We start from the raw sequence: 16,896 nt of genomic DNA, 5'->3' as shown, positions 1-16,896 counted from the left end.
CATTTTTGTACTTCTTTCCCCGGCTGGTATGACTTACAGAAGATGTGTTTTGAAAACAGAGTGCAGCGACGGGATTTAGTGGTTGGATCATCTAGGCTGAAGAACGTCATTATTTCGGTTCCTCCCCCCCTCCTCCGTAATAGACTTTTTTGGGACTTTGGATTAGAATTAATTATAGTACAAGAGTGTCTGTAAACCCATGTCGTTACATGTCGAGAAAGTAATTATACCAATTTAAATGATACCTAGAATTTACCTTTTAAGTCCCTTTACCTTTTTACAGTATTTAAGTTTGAGCATCTTAGATTTGGTAATTCATTATCATACCTATCACGATAGAGTTTCCAGGACTGTCGGTAAATTTAGTATGCTAATATATTTTTTTGCGCACTTGCCAAATATTAGACCAGTCGATGCGCGTCTGTTAAACTTAATTTCTTTACACTCTCAGTATCAGTATGTCAGTGGTGACGCGTACACGGGACTGGCGTGGCGAGTGCGGGCGTGTGCAGCTACCCCGGTATAAGGGGAGTTGGCCACAGTCTACAGCAGAAGGAATTTTGTGAGATTTTTAGGTAATTTTATGGCATGATAAAAATTTTAATTTAATTATAGATTTATATTGAATTGATTTATATTTTTAATGGCTTTTTTAATATTTGAGATTTACATGTTTTTTACTTCATGAAAAGTTTATCAGATCTCCCATCAGTAACAAGTTTCCCATTGCTCGTCGTCGGTAGCTCAATTTCACTTTCACCACTGCCGTTCCAAGCACAGCCTGTGTACCCTCTACTCTGTCTCATGTCACTTCATTGGCACTTCTGCTGTGTCCTTTGGCTAACTCCCGCCTCCCCCCGAGCTCCGCTCTGCAGCTTGGCAACATCTTTCTTGTTCACGTGTTCTTGCATGAGCCATTTCCTTGCCTTATAGCCCTAAAACTATCAAAGTGAAGCCTAGCGCACAACCCAGTGAGTATTCTTCCACTGTCCAGCCAGCCCAGGGCAATAACGCCAGTCGCCATTAACTGTTGTACCATCGTCACTGCCAGTTGGGACTGTTATTTGTGTTACTCATGTTGTTCGTGGGCAAAGTTGTATTACGTGAGATGAAATCGCACAAGTCGGGAATAGTCTCTCACAAAAACCTTGCAAACCATTATTTAGTGTTGGTACTAGCTCCAGCCTAAAGCTCCTATGGTTTGTGTTTGTGCAGCGAGCCAAAATGTGGGTTGTCATGTTCTCCAGCCTTGCTGTCATCATGACGCACAGTGGGGCCAAACCCTGAAAAGGTGGCCAAAACCTCAAAATTGGAAATCTACGCTAGAGTAATTTTGACTGGTGGAGTTGGTAGTGGAATATCTTGGGTGTCTATCTGCGAAAGTGGAAGTTCTTGGCTTTGCATCTATCTTTGATTTTTCAGTTCAAAGTCAGCCATCGTGGAAAATGTATCGAGTGAGCATTACTGCAACAAAAAATACCGTTTCTCAGAAATTGAATCACGTGAAAGTGAAGTGATTATTTTTTATTCTGTGACATGGACGACATTCCTGGAGGTATGTAGATTATATTTTTATTATGGCATTACAAAATTAAAATTTATTCTTCCTTAAAGAACTTTTAACTCAAAGCCCTTAGCAAAACTATGACATTTTAGTTATTTATAGTTTATATAAGGTAAAAAGTTGCATATAACACCATATAACACAAAGATATAAGTTCATGCCTTTAGATCAATCTATCATCTTACAAAATTCACAACAATTAGCTGCCTTTAGCTGCCTATTTAAATGTTATATATTATCCTTCACATGCGCGTGTTTTTAGATTTGTATCAAAAATTTATATAACCTACATAATTTTCCGATTAGTCATGCGTTTGGCTTTGTTATGTTAGAAAGAGAGGTTTTTTTCGGGGCTTATTTGTTAATTAAGAATTATGCATGACTGAGATTATATTGCAAACTATATAAATAATACTTTAACTTATGTTTCGAACAATGTAAGGTTAGGTACAGCCATAACCTATGTTTCCAACAATGCAGGGTTACAGCTATAACTCATCTTAATGTAATCGTTATTTTAATTATTAGTTATTTCTATAATATAAACATAATATAAGAACAAGTCATAATTTATAATATGAATAAACCAAAGTCTTGGAAATTGTGAATTTTTCATTAAAAAAACGTATTTCTTCACAAGTTAATATTTAATGAGCTTGTCCATTTTTCAACTGAATAAGCAACATTTGTCATTTTATGTTGGTAAATAATCCATTTAATTTTTGATAAAATTCTTTAAAAATACTTATTTTATTCATTTCTTTACTTAAGTGTTTTGAAAAATACACCAGAACATGTTTAACAATTTTTGCTTGTGATTCTAGTACAACCTAGTTTATAAGAAAAGGGCTTGTAAATCTTTACAGACTATATTATTTTTATTTTGTTACAGGATCTGAAGACACAAAAATACAATTAACGAGGAAAGAAGTTTTTGTAATAGTTGAAAAGCATTTAAAAGATGGATTAACTGATATAATAGATTACTTGAAAGAAAAAATTTCTGAAAACATTGGACTCTCGATACATGTACGTGAAGTTGAGAAAGCATCATTTTCAGCGCTGTTTCATAAAATGAGGGAAATGTGGCAAAAGGCCAGTAGAACCAAGGATATATTTTTTCAGAAAAACAAGGAATGGCTTGATGCGCCTGTATTCTTTACTTTGCCTGGTACTTCTCAGAGTTCACCTACCAATATCGGCGGTCGTCCTTCTACTGACTTTATCTTATGCAGTGAAAGATCAAAGCAAAGGAAGACCGAAGAAATTCGTGCAAAGTTAAGCTCGAACGAGTTGTCGTATGCTGCTCAAATGAGCTTACGTTCTACAGGACAATTAGAAGCTTCTAAAGTTTTGAAAGATATAGCATTGTCAACTCCATCGAAAGCTTCCAAGTATAGAGAATCTTATCTATCAAAAACTGAAAATACTCTATCTGATGCTGTACTTTCCCTTTTGATTGAATGTAAATTATCCAAAGGACAATATCAAGGAATAAGATCTTTGAGCATAGCCAATCATTGTAATCTGTATCCTCCCTATAAGAAAGTAGTGGAAGCAAAAAAGAGGTGTTTTCCAATTCCAAGGGCTATTATTATTACAGAAAGTAGTGCAGAAGTAAATTTACAAGCATTATTGGACCATACTGTTCAGCACATTTTATTTCTCCAAAGTGACATAATTAGAAGTTTGTCTCAAGAAAATGTAAGCAGTATGAACTTAATGTGCAAGTGGGGTTGCGATGGAAGTTCTGGACAAAGTGAATATAAGCAGACGTTTGTGAATGGCAGCAAATCAGATTCAAATGTTTTATTTACTTCAGTTGTGCCATTACAACTTATTTCTGTTGATTCTAAATCTAAGGCAAAAATAGTAGTTTGGAAGAATCCTAGGTCTTCGTCTACACGATTCTGTAGACCACTAAGACTTCAGTTTTTGCACGAAGACAGAGAGACGACAGTGGATGAAGTGCAACACTTCGAAGAACAGATAAAGAAACTTGTGCCTTTCGAAACTGTAATCGATGAAAAAGAAATAACGATTATGTACAATATGGCATTCACAATGATCTATACTAAAGTGTGCAATGCAGTGACATCTACGAAATCTGCGCAACGTTGCTATCTGTGTGGAGCAACAAGCAAAAATTTTAATGATATTGATTCTATTGTAAAAATGAAGGTTGATGAAGCAAACATAAAGTTTGGATTGTCGACATTACATGCTTGGATACGTTTCTTTGAATGCTGTTTGCATTTGTCCTACAGACTTGGCATTACAAAGTGGCAAATTCGCAGTGTGGAAGAGAAGCAGATGACTGAAAACTGCAAGAGAGTCCTTCAAAAAGAATTTCGTGTAAGGTTAGGATTAACAGTTGATCGTCCAAAGCCAGGATACGGAAGTACAAATGATGGGAATACAGCGCGGCGTTTTTTCGAAAACTCGGCTGTGTCTGCTTCGATAACAGGGTTGGACAAAATCTTAATCAAACGTTTTCATGTGATTCTGCAAGTTATTTCGAGTGGCTATGATATAGACTGTGATAAGTTTCAAGTATATGCATTGGAAACAGCAAGAAAATTTGTTGAACTATACCCTTGGTATTATATGCCAACTTCGGTGCATAAAGTACTAATTCATGGTCCAATTATAATCGCTCACGCATTGTTTCCAATTGGCCAGTTATCTGAAGATGCTCAAGAAGCTCGTAACAAGGATATTAAAAGATATCGTGAAGACTTCTCACGAAAGTGTTCCAGAACAAAAACCATGGAAGATATTTTTAGTAGACTCATGATTACTTCCGATCCCTACATTTCCAGTATCAGAAAATTACCACAGAAGAAATTAAAGAGTTTATGCCAGGAAGCTATAAACTTACTACTCTCTCCTGCATTAACCACTGACAATAAAACTGAAATTGGCCCTACCTTGTATCCCGACTCGGATGTTGATGCAGACTCGGATGTTGATGCAGACTCGGATGTTGACTCTGATGAAGATTTCAATTAGAAAAAGTTTGTTTTTTTTTTGTAAAAATTACATTTTATTTTATGTAATTAAGAATATTAATATAGATAGTTTAATATAATATTTTAGTGACAAACTAAACCGAAGATCCAAAAAAAAATTGGTTTTATGAAAATGCTTTTATATATATATATATATTTATATTTGGAATGTTGAGTTTCGTACTAATCATAAGCCCTTCGAATTTTCAAACATCTAAAATCTCCCACCTCCCCAACATTTTGCTACCTAATTTCGATATTTTTTCACTTTTGTCCGCCATATTGGACTCACTATTTTGTTTACAGTAATTATTTTTTGTTATTTGTAACCAGCGGCCTTGAAAACCCTTGTATACCAATTTATGTTTGAATACAAGTTAATCTGAGGTTTTGGCCAGCTTTTTGCGATTTGGCCCCACTGTGTGACGTGGTGACTTGTGATCAACCCACATGATTGGTAACTGGAATCAATAATTTTTATTTAAATACTTCCCCTTAAACATTAACCTTTCTGCGTCAGTTTTTGTTGTGTTTCTCTTTTGTTTTAACACTACATTACCGAAAGTAGAAGTCCCATGCACATCTCCCTACTTGATTCAATTAGACCACAATGACATGACTAGTCTAATACGTGTGTTCCGAGGCATCCTGATTTCTCATCTGCAGCTATGGAAGTAAAAATATTAATCTACATAATTTATGTATCAGAAGCACTGAAAATATTTAATTTCCAGATTACACTCTCTCCTCAATCAATATATATAAAATGTAATAACACCAACTACAAATTTAAAACCTTATGTAAAGGTAACTGTTTATATTTGATCTTGTTCTACAGCATTTATTAAAAAAAAAATTAATATATTATTTTACATCTTTAAATGATATGACCAGTAAAAGTAATTGTATCAAAATATTCTGGTTATTTATTTTGAACCAGTTTAGCATAAAGCAACCTAATTCACGTAAAGGTTCAGAAATAACATGAAATATTTTCCTGTAGGATTGTAAAGATATAACTCCAATTCTGATTGGTTTAAAGGAAATAGGAATCTTCACATCAGCACACATCCAAGAATTGTATTTTATATTGTCACCACTCACCACCTATGGCTAGTTCAAAATTAGGTGATGAGTGGAACATACAGGTTAGTAGCCGGTCACGAAAAAATTTATACACAATGTTCAATGTACTACCTGTTGTTTTTTTTTTTTAATTCATTTAAAAATCACTTTATTCCGTACAAACAGAATAAATATTAATTATAAGTACATAAAAAAAAAACAATAAAACACGGAGCCATCGCCCGACCACAGTCTGCTCGGCCCGGTGCCCGAACAACTGTCCTGCCCTGTGCTCGGACAATGACTGAGCTTTCAGCATTCCTTCCCTTTGTGCGGGCAGTTTCCTGGGCTCGCTGACGTATTTCTCGGCCAATCACGGTGCATGGCAACAATAACTTCCACGAAATGCTTACTTCTGTTCCCACGACGCAGCGATTTTGTCTCTTTCTCACACTCCCGTGACCGTGACTCACAGGCCTAGCATTTGAAACAAAGCCTCGGTCGTGGAAAAAACTAAGGAAAATTACGTCAGCATGCCTTCCCACACAAAGAAGCCAGCAAAAAAATTACTTCAAAAATAAACTTATGCATTTTAAAAATAAAAACCATAAACCCTGAGAATTTTGTTCACAATAACGTCTAAAAGGAAAAAAATTTTAAATCTAACCTGAAATTTGACAAAAAAATTTATAACAAATTATCATTATTGGATTGCATGAGGAAGGCTGTAATCTGGGTCGTTACAATATCTTTATCACAAATAAATAATCACAAAGAACATACAATACAATTTACAGACATGAGTTATCAACTATGCCTAAGCAATGTTACACAACCTCTGGGGTGTGCTTGGATTAAGTTTACAAGACAGCTGTGTTACTATAATACTTTCCGTCAAAGACAGGTGCTACATAACCTATTGTTACTATTTATGATGTAGGGTAGAATTGGGTTCGTAAGGGATAGCACAATTAATTTTTATTAGTTTTATTAATTACTAATATTAAAATTTATAATAAATAATTATACTTAAAAATGTCTGGTCACCAATCACTTGCACTTAAAAATGTTTATTCGCAAGTGACTCATTGTCTGAAAAGTTCCACAGTTCACACTCCTCACTGGAGCTAGGCTCCAAAGTGGTTCACCCCTTACTTCACACCTGTCCACACACTCACAGCCTCACGCCACTCAGTCACCGCACTCTCATGAACCAGTTGAATTCTGCATCGCACCTCACTAGGGAGGGGGGGGGAGAACTCTAATCTTCTTCGCCGATGTTGCGCTTCCTTTCACTCATGGAACTCTCCGAACTCCCACAGAGGCTGGCGTCGCTGCTTAAATACTTGTGGCACCCTTCCAAACCGACAAGAGCAGCAGTTAAGAATCGCTGCATTCTGGGGCGACCCGACATTTGAAACATCAAGAATTGTGGTGTTTATTCACGCCATTCCATGCGGAAACCTCTGTAAGTTCAGAATTCCCAGGCCACTAAAGGTGATAATAGCCCGAGGCAGGATACACGGGAACAGAGGGGCAAGAGATTGGCAAAGACCCTTGTAATCCAGCCAGGCACACGTGGCATGCCTTACTTCAATGGATGATGCGTGATGTCTGTGGCCGCAGTGCATGGCTGCCAGCCCGCTCTGAACCTGGCGTGCATTGCTGTCTGTCTGCATTCGCAACACTGCCCGCTTCTTAAAACTGTTCGTCCTGAATAGGTAACGCGTCCCTTTTGGCATAGTCCCTCAATGGGTCTAAATGTACCACTTTCATCCGTCCCCTCTTTCCTCTCTGGATGCGGTAGACCACATCATTTAGCCACTTCAAGACTTCATACCAGCCTTCTCACGCTGCTTGAGGCTTAGGGCACCTTCCTTCTCTTCGTTGCAGGTTGTACAGCCACACCAAATCATCCAAATGAAATCCGGTTGAGTTAGCCTTTAGGTCGTACCTTGTCTTCATTCAATTCATCGCTAATCAAAGATTTTTGCGAGCTTCTTCATGTATAAGCACCATTCACATAAACAGTGGTGCTGGTCGGCTCCCTGCGAGGACAACCTAACTTGACATCACAGGGCAACCTCAACTCCTGTCCAAACACAATACTCGCAGGAGTCTACCCACTGCAGTCATGGATGGCAGACCTATATGACATCAGGAACAACTGGATGTGTTGCTCCCAATCCTGTTAATGCTCAGCCACAACCTAGACAAAGGAGTTCTGTTGAACCTCTCCACCATGCCATCAGACTGAGGATATAGGGCTGTAGCCTGGTTTTATTTATTCCCAGTAACCAACACAAATCCTGAAATATCGTTGACTCGAAATTGCGGCCTTGGTCTGAGTGTATCTCCGTTGGTACCCCAAAACTGCAAATGAAGTTGTTGAGTATCGCAGCCACAATGGTAGTGGCTTTTTGGTTAGGAAGTGCATAAGCCTCTGGCCACTTACTGAAGTAATCCATTGCTACCAGAATATACCAGTTACCATCTTTAGTCTTGGAAAATGGTCCAGCAATATCGATGGCCATCCTCTCAAACGGACCACTTACATTTTAGGTCCTCATTTTCCCATGACTCCGGTGTTGTGACCCTTTTTTAGCTGAGTATGCTTCACATTGTCTACAACAAGCCACATTCTGGCAAAACCTCAACCAATAGTAACATTGACGGGTCTTGGCTAGAGTTTTGTTCACCCTCAGATGACCCTCAGAGGTACCATCATGGATTTCTTTCAACATCCTGTGTAACTACTTTTCCATTTGGACTCTCCAATGCCCTCATTAGTAGCCCATTCACCATCCTCAATGAATCTCACTGTAACGAGGAAGCTTTCACAGCCCTTCGGTCACTGGAGAACTTATGCCATATTGGACATCCAGTACCATTCTCTAGCCAGCTTGTAATGAGTGCCAGTGCTGCTACGCTGTTTTCAATCTGACATTATTCCATTTATCTTTCCCGTTAGTTATTGTTGTTTGTTGAACATCTTCAATTACCTCATTTTTCTCTGCCCTATTGCAATGTTTGCAGTCTACCTTGCGAGGTCTTTGTGAGAGGGCATCGGCATTGCTGTGAAATTGGCCTTTTGTGTGTTCTATCCGACAATCATATTGCTGTATCTGTTCAATATACCTAGCAAGTTGTCCCTCTGGAACCTTGAACTGTAGTAGCCACGTAAGTGCAGCATGTTCAGTGTGTAAAAGTAATTTTCTACCATATAAATATTTGTGGAAATGTTGCAGACACTTCACTACAGCCAAGTGTACTCGTGTTGTGATGCAATAGTTGCGTTCAGGCTTAGACAAAACTTTGTTGTAGTACTCATTCATTTCCATCTTGAACCTGGAAAGTACAGCACCGAACCCATCTCCGCTTGCAACTGTGTAAATGATACACTCTCCATTTTGACAGGGGTAGGCAAGTATGGGGGTAGTACAAAGGGATTCCTTGAGGTTCTTGAAAGGCTGTCTCACATGCTGAAGTCCATATAAATTGTCTCTTGTCCTCGATCAGCCGATTCAATGGTTTTGCGATTGTCGAGAACCCAGGCACAAACAGAGTCCCACGAAACTCCTTACTTCATGCTTATCCTTAGGTTGAGAACGCTCCTTAACAGAACGGATCTTCTCAGGATCTGTTCGCACTCCATCATGTGATACAATATGTCCCAGAAATGTTACCTCATGTTGGAAAAGGAAGCACCTCTTAGGACTTAACTTAAGATGGGTATTCATCCTGGAGATTTCGCAAAAGTTCCTTCTTCGTATTTCCCACCACAATAATGTCGTCCAGGTATACTAGGGATGTTTTCCAAGTCAAGCCATGGAGAACAAGTTACATCAATCTCTCAAAAGTTGCAGGAGCATTACATAATCCAAATGGTAACACAATGAACTGGAACAGACCACTACCTGTCGTGAAGGCAGTCTTCTTCTTATCCTCTGGGTGTAGCTCCACTTGCCAGTAACCATTCTTCAGCTCCAGTGTAGAGAACCATCTGGTGCCAGAGAGTGTATCAAGTGTGTCATCAATACATGTGAGGGGTAGCTTTTTTTTTTTTTTTTGTGACGTCATTCAGCTTCCGGTAGTCCTCAAAGAACCTCAGTTGGCCATCCCTCTTTGCCACTAAAACAACTGGGGAAACCAAAGAGCTCGCTGATGGTTCCATTACACCACCCTCCATCAACCCGCTATCAACTTCTCTGCTTATTCCTGTTTTGCTAGAGGCAGCCACCATGGTGCTTGCTGTATTGATGTGATAGCATTCCCTAAGGAAAAAACATCCTGGTTGCTTACCAGAAAATCTGTGACTACTTCTATTTCTTCAACTGTTAGATTATTTCAGCATTGCCTTAGAAAATGTTCTAGATTTGGGTTCAGTGGTTGCTCAGCATGTCTAATAGGTGAGGAAGACTCAAACAGGCCTACCCAAGAGACTGGTTCACAGCTAGCTATTGGGTCTCCTTGTTTTATAATCCTTGTTTGCGTTGGCCACCCTGACTGGTACAACCTTGCCAAACCTTGCAATGCTTCAAGCGACCAGGAGAGTCTTTGATCCTAATGTCATATCTGGCTCAATCAGGTAACTCATATTACCTCTAGGATCTCCTATAATCCTAGCTGCTATTATCCGCTCATGGTAAGCTGGAATTGAATCAGATTCGCTAACTACCACTTGCATTAAAGGAAATTCTAATTGGTGGGGGATAAACAAGACCACCTCTTCATCTTTAATACGCAGTGTCTGTCCTTCCATGTCAATAATGAATCTGTATCGATTAATGATGTCCACTCCTAAAATTACCTAATCTGTGATATCAGCAACAAGAAAGGTCTGTGATAATGTTCAAGTTCCACTCCTTACTCCCAATCCAGCTGTCCATACACAGGTGAAGTGTCTCCGGTGGCTGTTTTGAATCTATATGGGATGGGTGTACTCTTCAGCTTTCTTTACTTACAATGTAAATGTAAGTATGAACTATAGATGCAGATGACTCTGTGTCAAAAGTAAGTAAATATTGTCTGCCATAGATCATCCATTAAGCAATAAACTGCCATGGCCTCTACGAAGTACGGATACAGGAAAAAACGTAGGAGCTACCAATTCCTGTAGAGCTGGCATGTACCCCCTCACACTAGCTCCTGTTCGTTTCTCTGTTGATCTTCCTGTTTCTCTTCCTGCTGCGATGTCTTGCTGCATGTCCGACAGTCCCACTGGTTGTGTCCTGGTTCATTACAGATGAAGCATCACGGGCATTCTCCTGCTCTTCTGATCTGGTTACCTGGAGTGTCATTTAGCAGCTTCTTCAATGCCCTGAGAATATCTATTCCATTAGTGTTGTTTCTAGCATTTGCTCCCTTGTAAGGCTCCAGTCCAGCTCTTCTTGTCCTGATGCTTGTGTTTCTTGAGGCATTGCATGCTGCCTCGATTTCTAGGGTATGGACCAAGGCCTCGCAGCTCCTCTTGTGCCGGGCCAAATGAAGAGTTTGCTAAACCTCTATAAAATCACTAGTGACTAGCTACTGGCAGAACTCTGTTGGTTCTTCTGGGTAGGGAGGTGTGTGAACCACTCTATGTCATCTTCTGATATTTTTTAGTGTTTCTGAAGATCTCTGTCGATGTGTCTTCAGGGCTGTTCTGTACACCTCGCCCATGTGTTGGTCGCCATACCTTAAACCTTCATGGAATTCTTCATCTCTTCTTGGCAGTTCTTCATTTCACTCTTCATCACTTCTTGGCTATTATAATTTTTTTTTCATCTCTTCTTGGTTACTCTCCATTTTATTGTTCATTTCAGCCAAGAAAGCCTTTATATTTTTGAGTTCATCAGCGGCCATTTTACTGGTCCACATACACTATTAAACTGTCACTATCACTACTGTCCTATAATACACTACAAGTTCACCTTCGAGCTAACCTAAATTCCTGCTTAAAACTAACACTACCTTTACTACTCAAAACTAACTACAATTAAATTAGAAAAACAAAAGTCTAATTTATCTTAAATTTTATTAATTTACTATGAACTATTCGTAAAACATTTCATTAGGGCTATCCCACTTCCGACACCCAAAATGTTACGATTTATGATGTGGGGGAGAACTGGATTTGTAAGGGATAGCCCAATTAAGTTTTTTTAAAGTTTTATAAATTACTAATATTAACATTACTAATAAATAATTGTACTTAAAAATGTCTGATCACCAATCAATTGCACTTAAAAATGTTTATATGCAAGTCACTCAATGTCAATCAAGTTCCAGAGTTCGCACTCCTCACTGGGAGCTAGTCTCAACATTGGTTCGCCTCTTACCTCACACCTGTCCGCCTCGTGCCACTCAGTCGCCGCACTCCCACGATCCAATCAAACTCCGTGTCGCGCCACTCTAGTGCACTCTTTGCAGATGTCGCAAATCCCTTTGCTCATGGAACTCTCGGAACTCCGCCGAACTCCCGTGGAGGCCAGCGTTGCTGCTTAAATACTTGTGGCACCCTTCTCGAACCGACGAGAGTGGCTGTGATGAGTCACATCATCCCGGGCTGACTCGACGCCCAAAAATTCGAGAATGGCTGCATTATTCAAGCCATTTCTCGCGGCAACCTTTGTAAGCCCAGAATTCCCAGGCCGCTAAAGGTGATAATAGCCTGAGGCGGGACACTGCACGGGGAGCAAAGGTAGTGAGAACCCTTGTAATCAGGCCAGGCATTCATGACGTGTCTTACGTCAATGGACGGCGCGTGACGTCAGTGCCGTGCGTGGCCGCCAGCACACTCCCAACCTGGCGTGCACTGCTGTCTTGCCTGTGTTTGTAACACTATTATAAAAACATTCTGCAAGGCTGAACAACAAGTATCTCATGGCATGAAACAAGGTCAAGACACTTCAGCATACACCCAGAAATAAAACCTCATTCACATCTACTGTTGTAGCAGATGTCTGAGGCCTTGTAGGGTTCTTTACATCTTTAAAGTTAGAATTTTGGTTACAGGCTTGATCATAACCAAATAATTGTTTTATTTATGGCGTCTTTCACGAAACTCAGTATAATCTGAGAACCGCCACAGTCGTGCTGGACAAGCCTCGGGCCTGGCTGAGTTGTGGTATGTTGTCACAAGCACTCAGAAAATTAACTAGCCTATTGCAATAAATACAATGTAATTAGAACATAGTTATACAGATTTCAGGTATTGCATATTAAGTTTTCTTAATAAAATACCATAGATAACTTGTCCTGGTATTCATAACTCTCAATAATTACGTACTATGTTATTATTTTATTGTTTTGAGGTCAGCAATAATGGAGTGAAATTGTTTTTAACCAGCAGGTTCTGGATCATGGCTATGCAGGATTGATGACTTTGCCTGATTATCGAGCGTCGATACAGTTTTCACTGTAATACCAAATGTAAAAATGTGACGTGAAATGTAATCCAAAAAAACTAACACAGCCTGGCCACCAAGAATGCAAGCGGCTTGACTGGAGCCCAACTACAGAACGTGCCAAACCATAGAGCGCAGGACTGTATACCTTTCACTGCATTAAGCAATGTGATTTATCCAAGTTCTAACAAGTACGAACAAATTTTTCTAGTGAAATGTATTTGTCGGAGATGATTATAAAGTAACTATCAAAATACAAATATGTTCTAATTCGTAGTTGCAAAATTCACTAAAGGCACTCTGAATCCTCATCAGGCAACAAGAGATTCGAGGATAAGAGAATGGGGGGGCACAGTGAGTGAAGTCAAACACAGCTGTCATGTTGTCTCCCTCAAACACCAAACATCAACATTTAGCGGATTTAAATCTATACTAATATTATTAAGCTGAAAAGTTTGTTTGTTTGTTTGTTTGTTTGTTTGAACGCGCTAATCTCAGGAACCACTGGTCCGATTTGAAAAATTATTTCAGTGTTGGATAGTACATTTATCAAGGAAGGCTATAGGCTATATTATATTATCAATAACATTAGCGATCCTTACTAAAAGTCCAATTTAGAATCAAATGCGTTGGAGGGGGTTAGATACAACATGCAGTACACGTACAAAGTGTGTGGTGACACTGCCGCAGGCGCTAGAAGTCTTATATATAAGCGAAATACCACTCACTGACTCACTCATCACCAGATCTCTAAAACTATACACCCGATTGACTTTAAATTTAGCAGTTACTCATTTTGTGATGTAGACGCTCACTAAGAACGGATTCTGTGGAAATCCGATCCCAAGGGGAGTTTCAGGGGCGTAATATATCAAAATTTCCAGTTTTTGGTAGGAAATCACCATGGCAACGGCTGTTGCTTTGTTGATGCTTCATTCGTCTCTATGGCAACGACTATTTCATTGTTAGTGCAGTCCTCATCACCGTTGAAATTTGCGGGTACTTTAAATATCAAAAATTGCCCTTTTTTTCAAGTATATATATTTTACAGACTTGAAACTTCACAGTAATGTTCCTTATGTTACGCAGGATGACATTTTCCGAAAATTAGATCCCATGGGTGGTTAAAACCAGGCAACAGTGGGTACTTTGTATGCATAAGAACAGGATTTTGCATTGTTCATGCCTTCTGCGTCTCCATGGCAACGGGCATTGCGCGGCAGTGGCGTACCCACAAGGAGGGGTATGTATAATGAGCGGCGCAAGAGTGATCTGCTGTAGACTGCCGTAGCGAAGTACAGGTACATCAGTTGTACGTTGCGTGCACGAGTCGGGAAACCATCGGTGCTATTCATTTTCTCTCCGGTACATTATACAGCATTGTAATAAATTTTCACTGAATTTTTTTTTATTTACCATTATCGTAAATGGGAGATGTGGCTTAATTTTTTTCCATTAGTATAGTTGTGCGAAGCCGGGTCGGGCAGCTAGTTAAGACAAATGTATACAATTAAGATCTTTTTTACTAAACTACTAATTACTAATTAAAATTAAATTACTAACTTAATTACCCGTTTTCTACAAGTTCCTCTGGAATGTGTAGTATTTCTGTAAGAGTGATGTGAGAGTTGTTATAATCAGACGTTGGTCGTACGTCAAATATTAGAATCTTCTTTTTAGCTTCAGCCAAGAGTTTGTACAGCTCTGTACAAGAGATGGTCGAGCCCCACGGTTCTGCAAACAAATATTCACTTTCTCTTTCTGACATTCGATCACAAATCAAAAAACACAGTTATTGCACTTGCTAAACCCACACACTGTTTCCTTATCTCACTGTATTCTTTCAACCTACGCCAACACGAGAGTAGGCATGAAGTGTCACCACCTGTGGCCAGCATGAGTCGACTCGCGTGGTGATTCACGGCGTGGGTGGTTTCACTTTATCCCCTGCATCGTATGTATCTGGCTAATGATGCACTGCTACATCTGAGGTTAGGACACAGTTAGGAAACAGAAGGAAGATACTAAAACATTGTCAAAATTAGCTACGACCTATCTCACAACACAATTATGCATCTTTAACAAGGGCGAATCAGTTTAGCACAATTACACTTTTTTTTTTTCAAATTGTTAAGTTTTCTTGAATGTTATGTTTAGTTCGCTTCAAATATATTGTCGAGGCCCTAAAATTCCCAGATAAATAATTATATAGTTTAAGAGACCAACAGAGATGGTTTTTTTTATTACAAATAGTTCTGTAAAGATTAGTTGTCTATGCATTAGGTAACGAGGGGGCCAGACACACACCCAGTGGTGAAACAGGTGGTCGGCAGTAAACCGTTCACAAGGATGCAGGCAGCGATATTCCAGCAGGGACAGCTCCCAGTTGCACAACGAATGTTTGCTAGCGATAGCATAACACAGCCCAGCATGACAACAGGTGTGTGTGCCTCACTCGACGAGTAACCGTAACCTCGAAAAAGCTGAGAATGCAGAATTAGGTCAGCAGAGCCGAGATGGAGTAGGGATAGTGACGTAGGTAGCGAGGATGCACGGCAAGTAACAGCAGAGAGTGAATAGGCAGCTAATCAGCAAAGAGCAAAAGCTCAGAAATGGCGCACTGGGAAAGCACACCTTACTTATGTAAACAAACAAGACGTGTTCAGTAGCAGGCAACATAAGCCAGTGTAATAAGGCATAACAGTCAGTCAGTACAAGACAAGCCACTCAACACTTGCCACATGAAGAAACTGCAACCGATGGGTGACCAGATGCTTAATGGTTCCGCAAAAAGGATAATGTAGAACTTAGAAACTTGGTAAGGATTTCTCTCCTCTTCGAACTTTTCCAATTTCAAATTGTTAAAATTTTCATTAGTTAAAAATGGTAACATTTAAAGATTTAGACACATTATTAAATTAAATTTCAACATAAAGAAATCACCAAAAAAAATATTTAGAGTAAAGTTGGTAAACCTGTAAATAAAAGGAACAAAACAACATAAACAGATGTGTTCATCAAGAGGAGGTCAGGACTCAATAAAATGCAATGGCCGATAAAACTAGACAATTTAAAGTCTTCAGCCAGCTAGGGTGAGAGATTCTTCTATCTTTTTATGTTTTTATATGGTTTGATGTGTATAGCAGCAGTTCTCAATTTTTTTCAGCCAGGGAACTCTATGATCTGATTTTCTCTTGGCAGAATCCCAACTTCTTCAAAGAAAATTATTTGACAATAATTGTGCTTGCTTTATATGAAATTAGTCTTGGCTCACGGAACACCAGGGTTCCGCGGTACACCTTTCGGGAACCGCTGGTCTATAGTATCGTTCAGTAAAGTTATCAGGATACAATTACCGTTGTTAGTAAAAACTGCTCGTTGACTCTTGAACCTGCTATAAATGCCTTTAAGTATATTCTCTTCATGTATCATAGAAAAGTCTTGACACTCTTCCTGCCTCACGCAGGCATAGAAAGGGTGCAGTTGACCCCCAAAACCCTGACATCCACACAGGACATGTAGGGATATCACGAACATAAGTAACAAGTACGTGATCCTGGTCAATTCACAGACATTCCCCTTCACCATTACCTCTCATAATAAATTCATTATCACTTTTCATCACTATCCCCTTTCCCCACTACTGCATTTACGGCCAGGCCAGATTACCAGCCGTAACAATATACAGTAGAACCCCGATCATCCGCGACTCGATCATCCGATTCGCGGATTAACCGCGATTTATGTCCATCAAGTCCAATTTTTTAGTTACATATAACCAATGACTCAATATGTATGTAAATGTTAAAATACTTTGCAAAATGTATGTTGGGCAAAGTACTTTTGACTCAGTCATGTTCATATACAA

At 39.3% G+C, this 16,896-nt stretch overlaps 1 protein-coding gene across 2 annotated transcripts in view; it reads right to left on the bottom strand.

The window, feature by feature from the left end:
- LOC134535776 (ubiquitin carboxyl-terminal hydrolase 8) overlaps positions 1-16,896 on the bottom strand; it is a 203,561-nt gene that overhangs the window by 127,497 nt on the left and 59,168 nt on the right. For both annotated transcript variants that reach the window (XM_063375026.1, XM_063375027.1), the window contains exon 4: positions 14,600-14,762. In XM_063375026.1, the coding sequence (XP_063231096.1) occupies positions 14,600-14,762 (163 nt within the window). The remainder of the gene's footprint in view (positions 1-14,599; positions 14,763-16,896) is intronic.

Source organism: Bacillus rossius, chromosome 10, assembly GCF_032445375.1.
Source record: "Bacillus rossius redtenbacheri isolate Brsri chromosome 10, Brsri_v3, whole genome shotgun sequence".
Classification (NCBI taxonomy): Eukaryota; Metazoa; Arthropoda; class Insecta; order Phasmatodea; family Bacillidae; genus Bacillus; species Bacillus rossius.
Note: the sequence above shows the minus strand (reverse complement) of the source record. Positions and strands in the feature narration are given on the sequence as shown.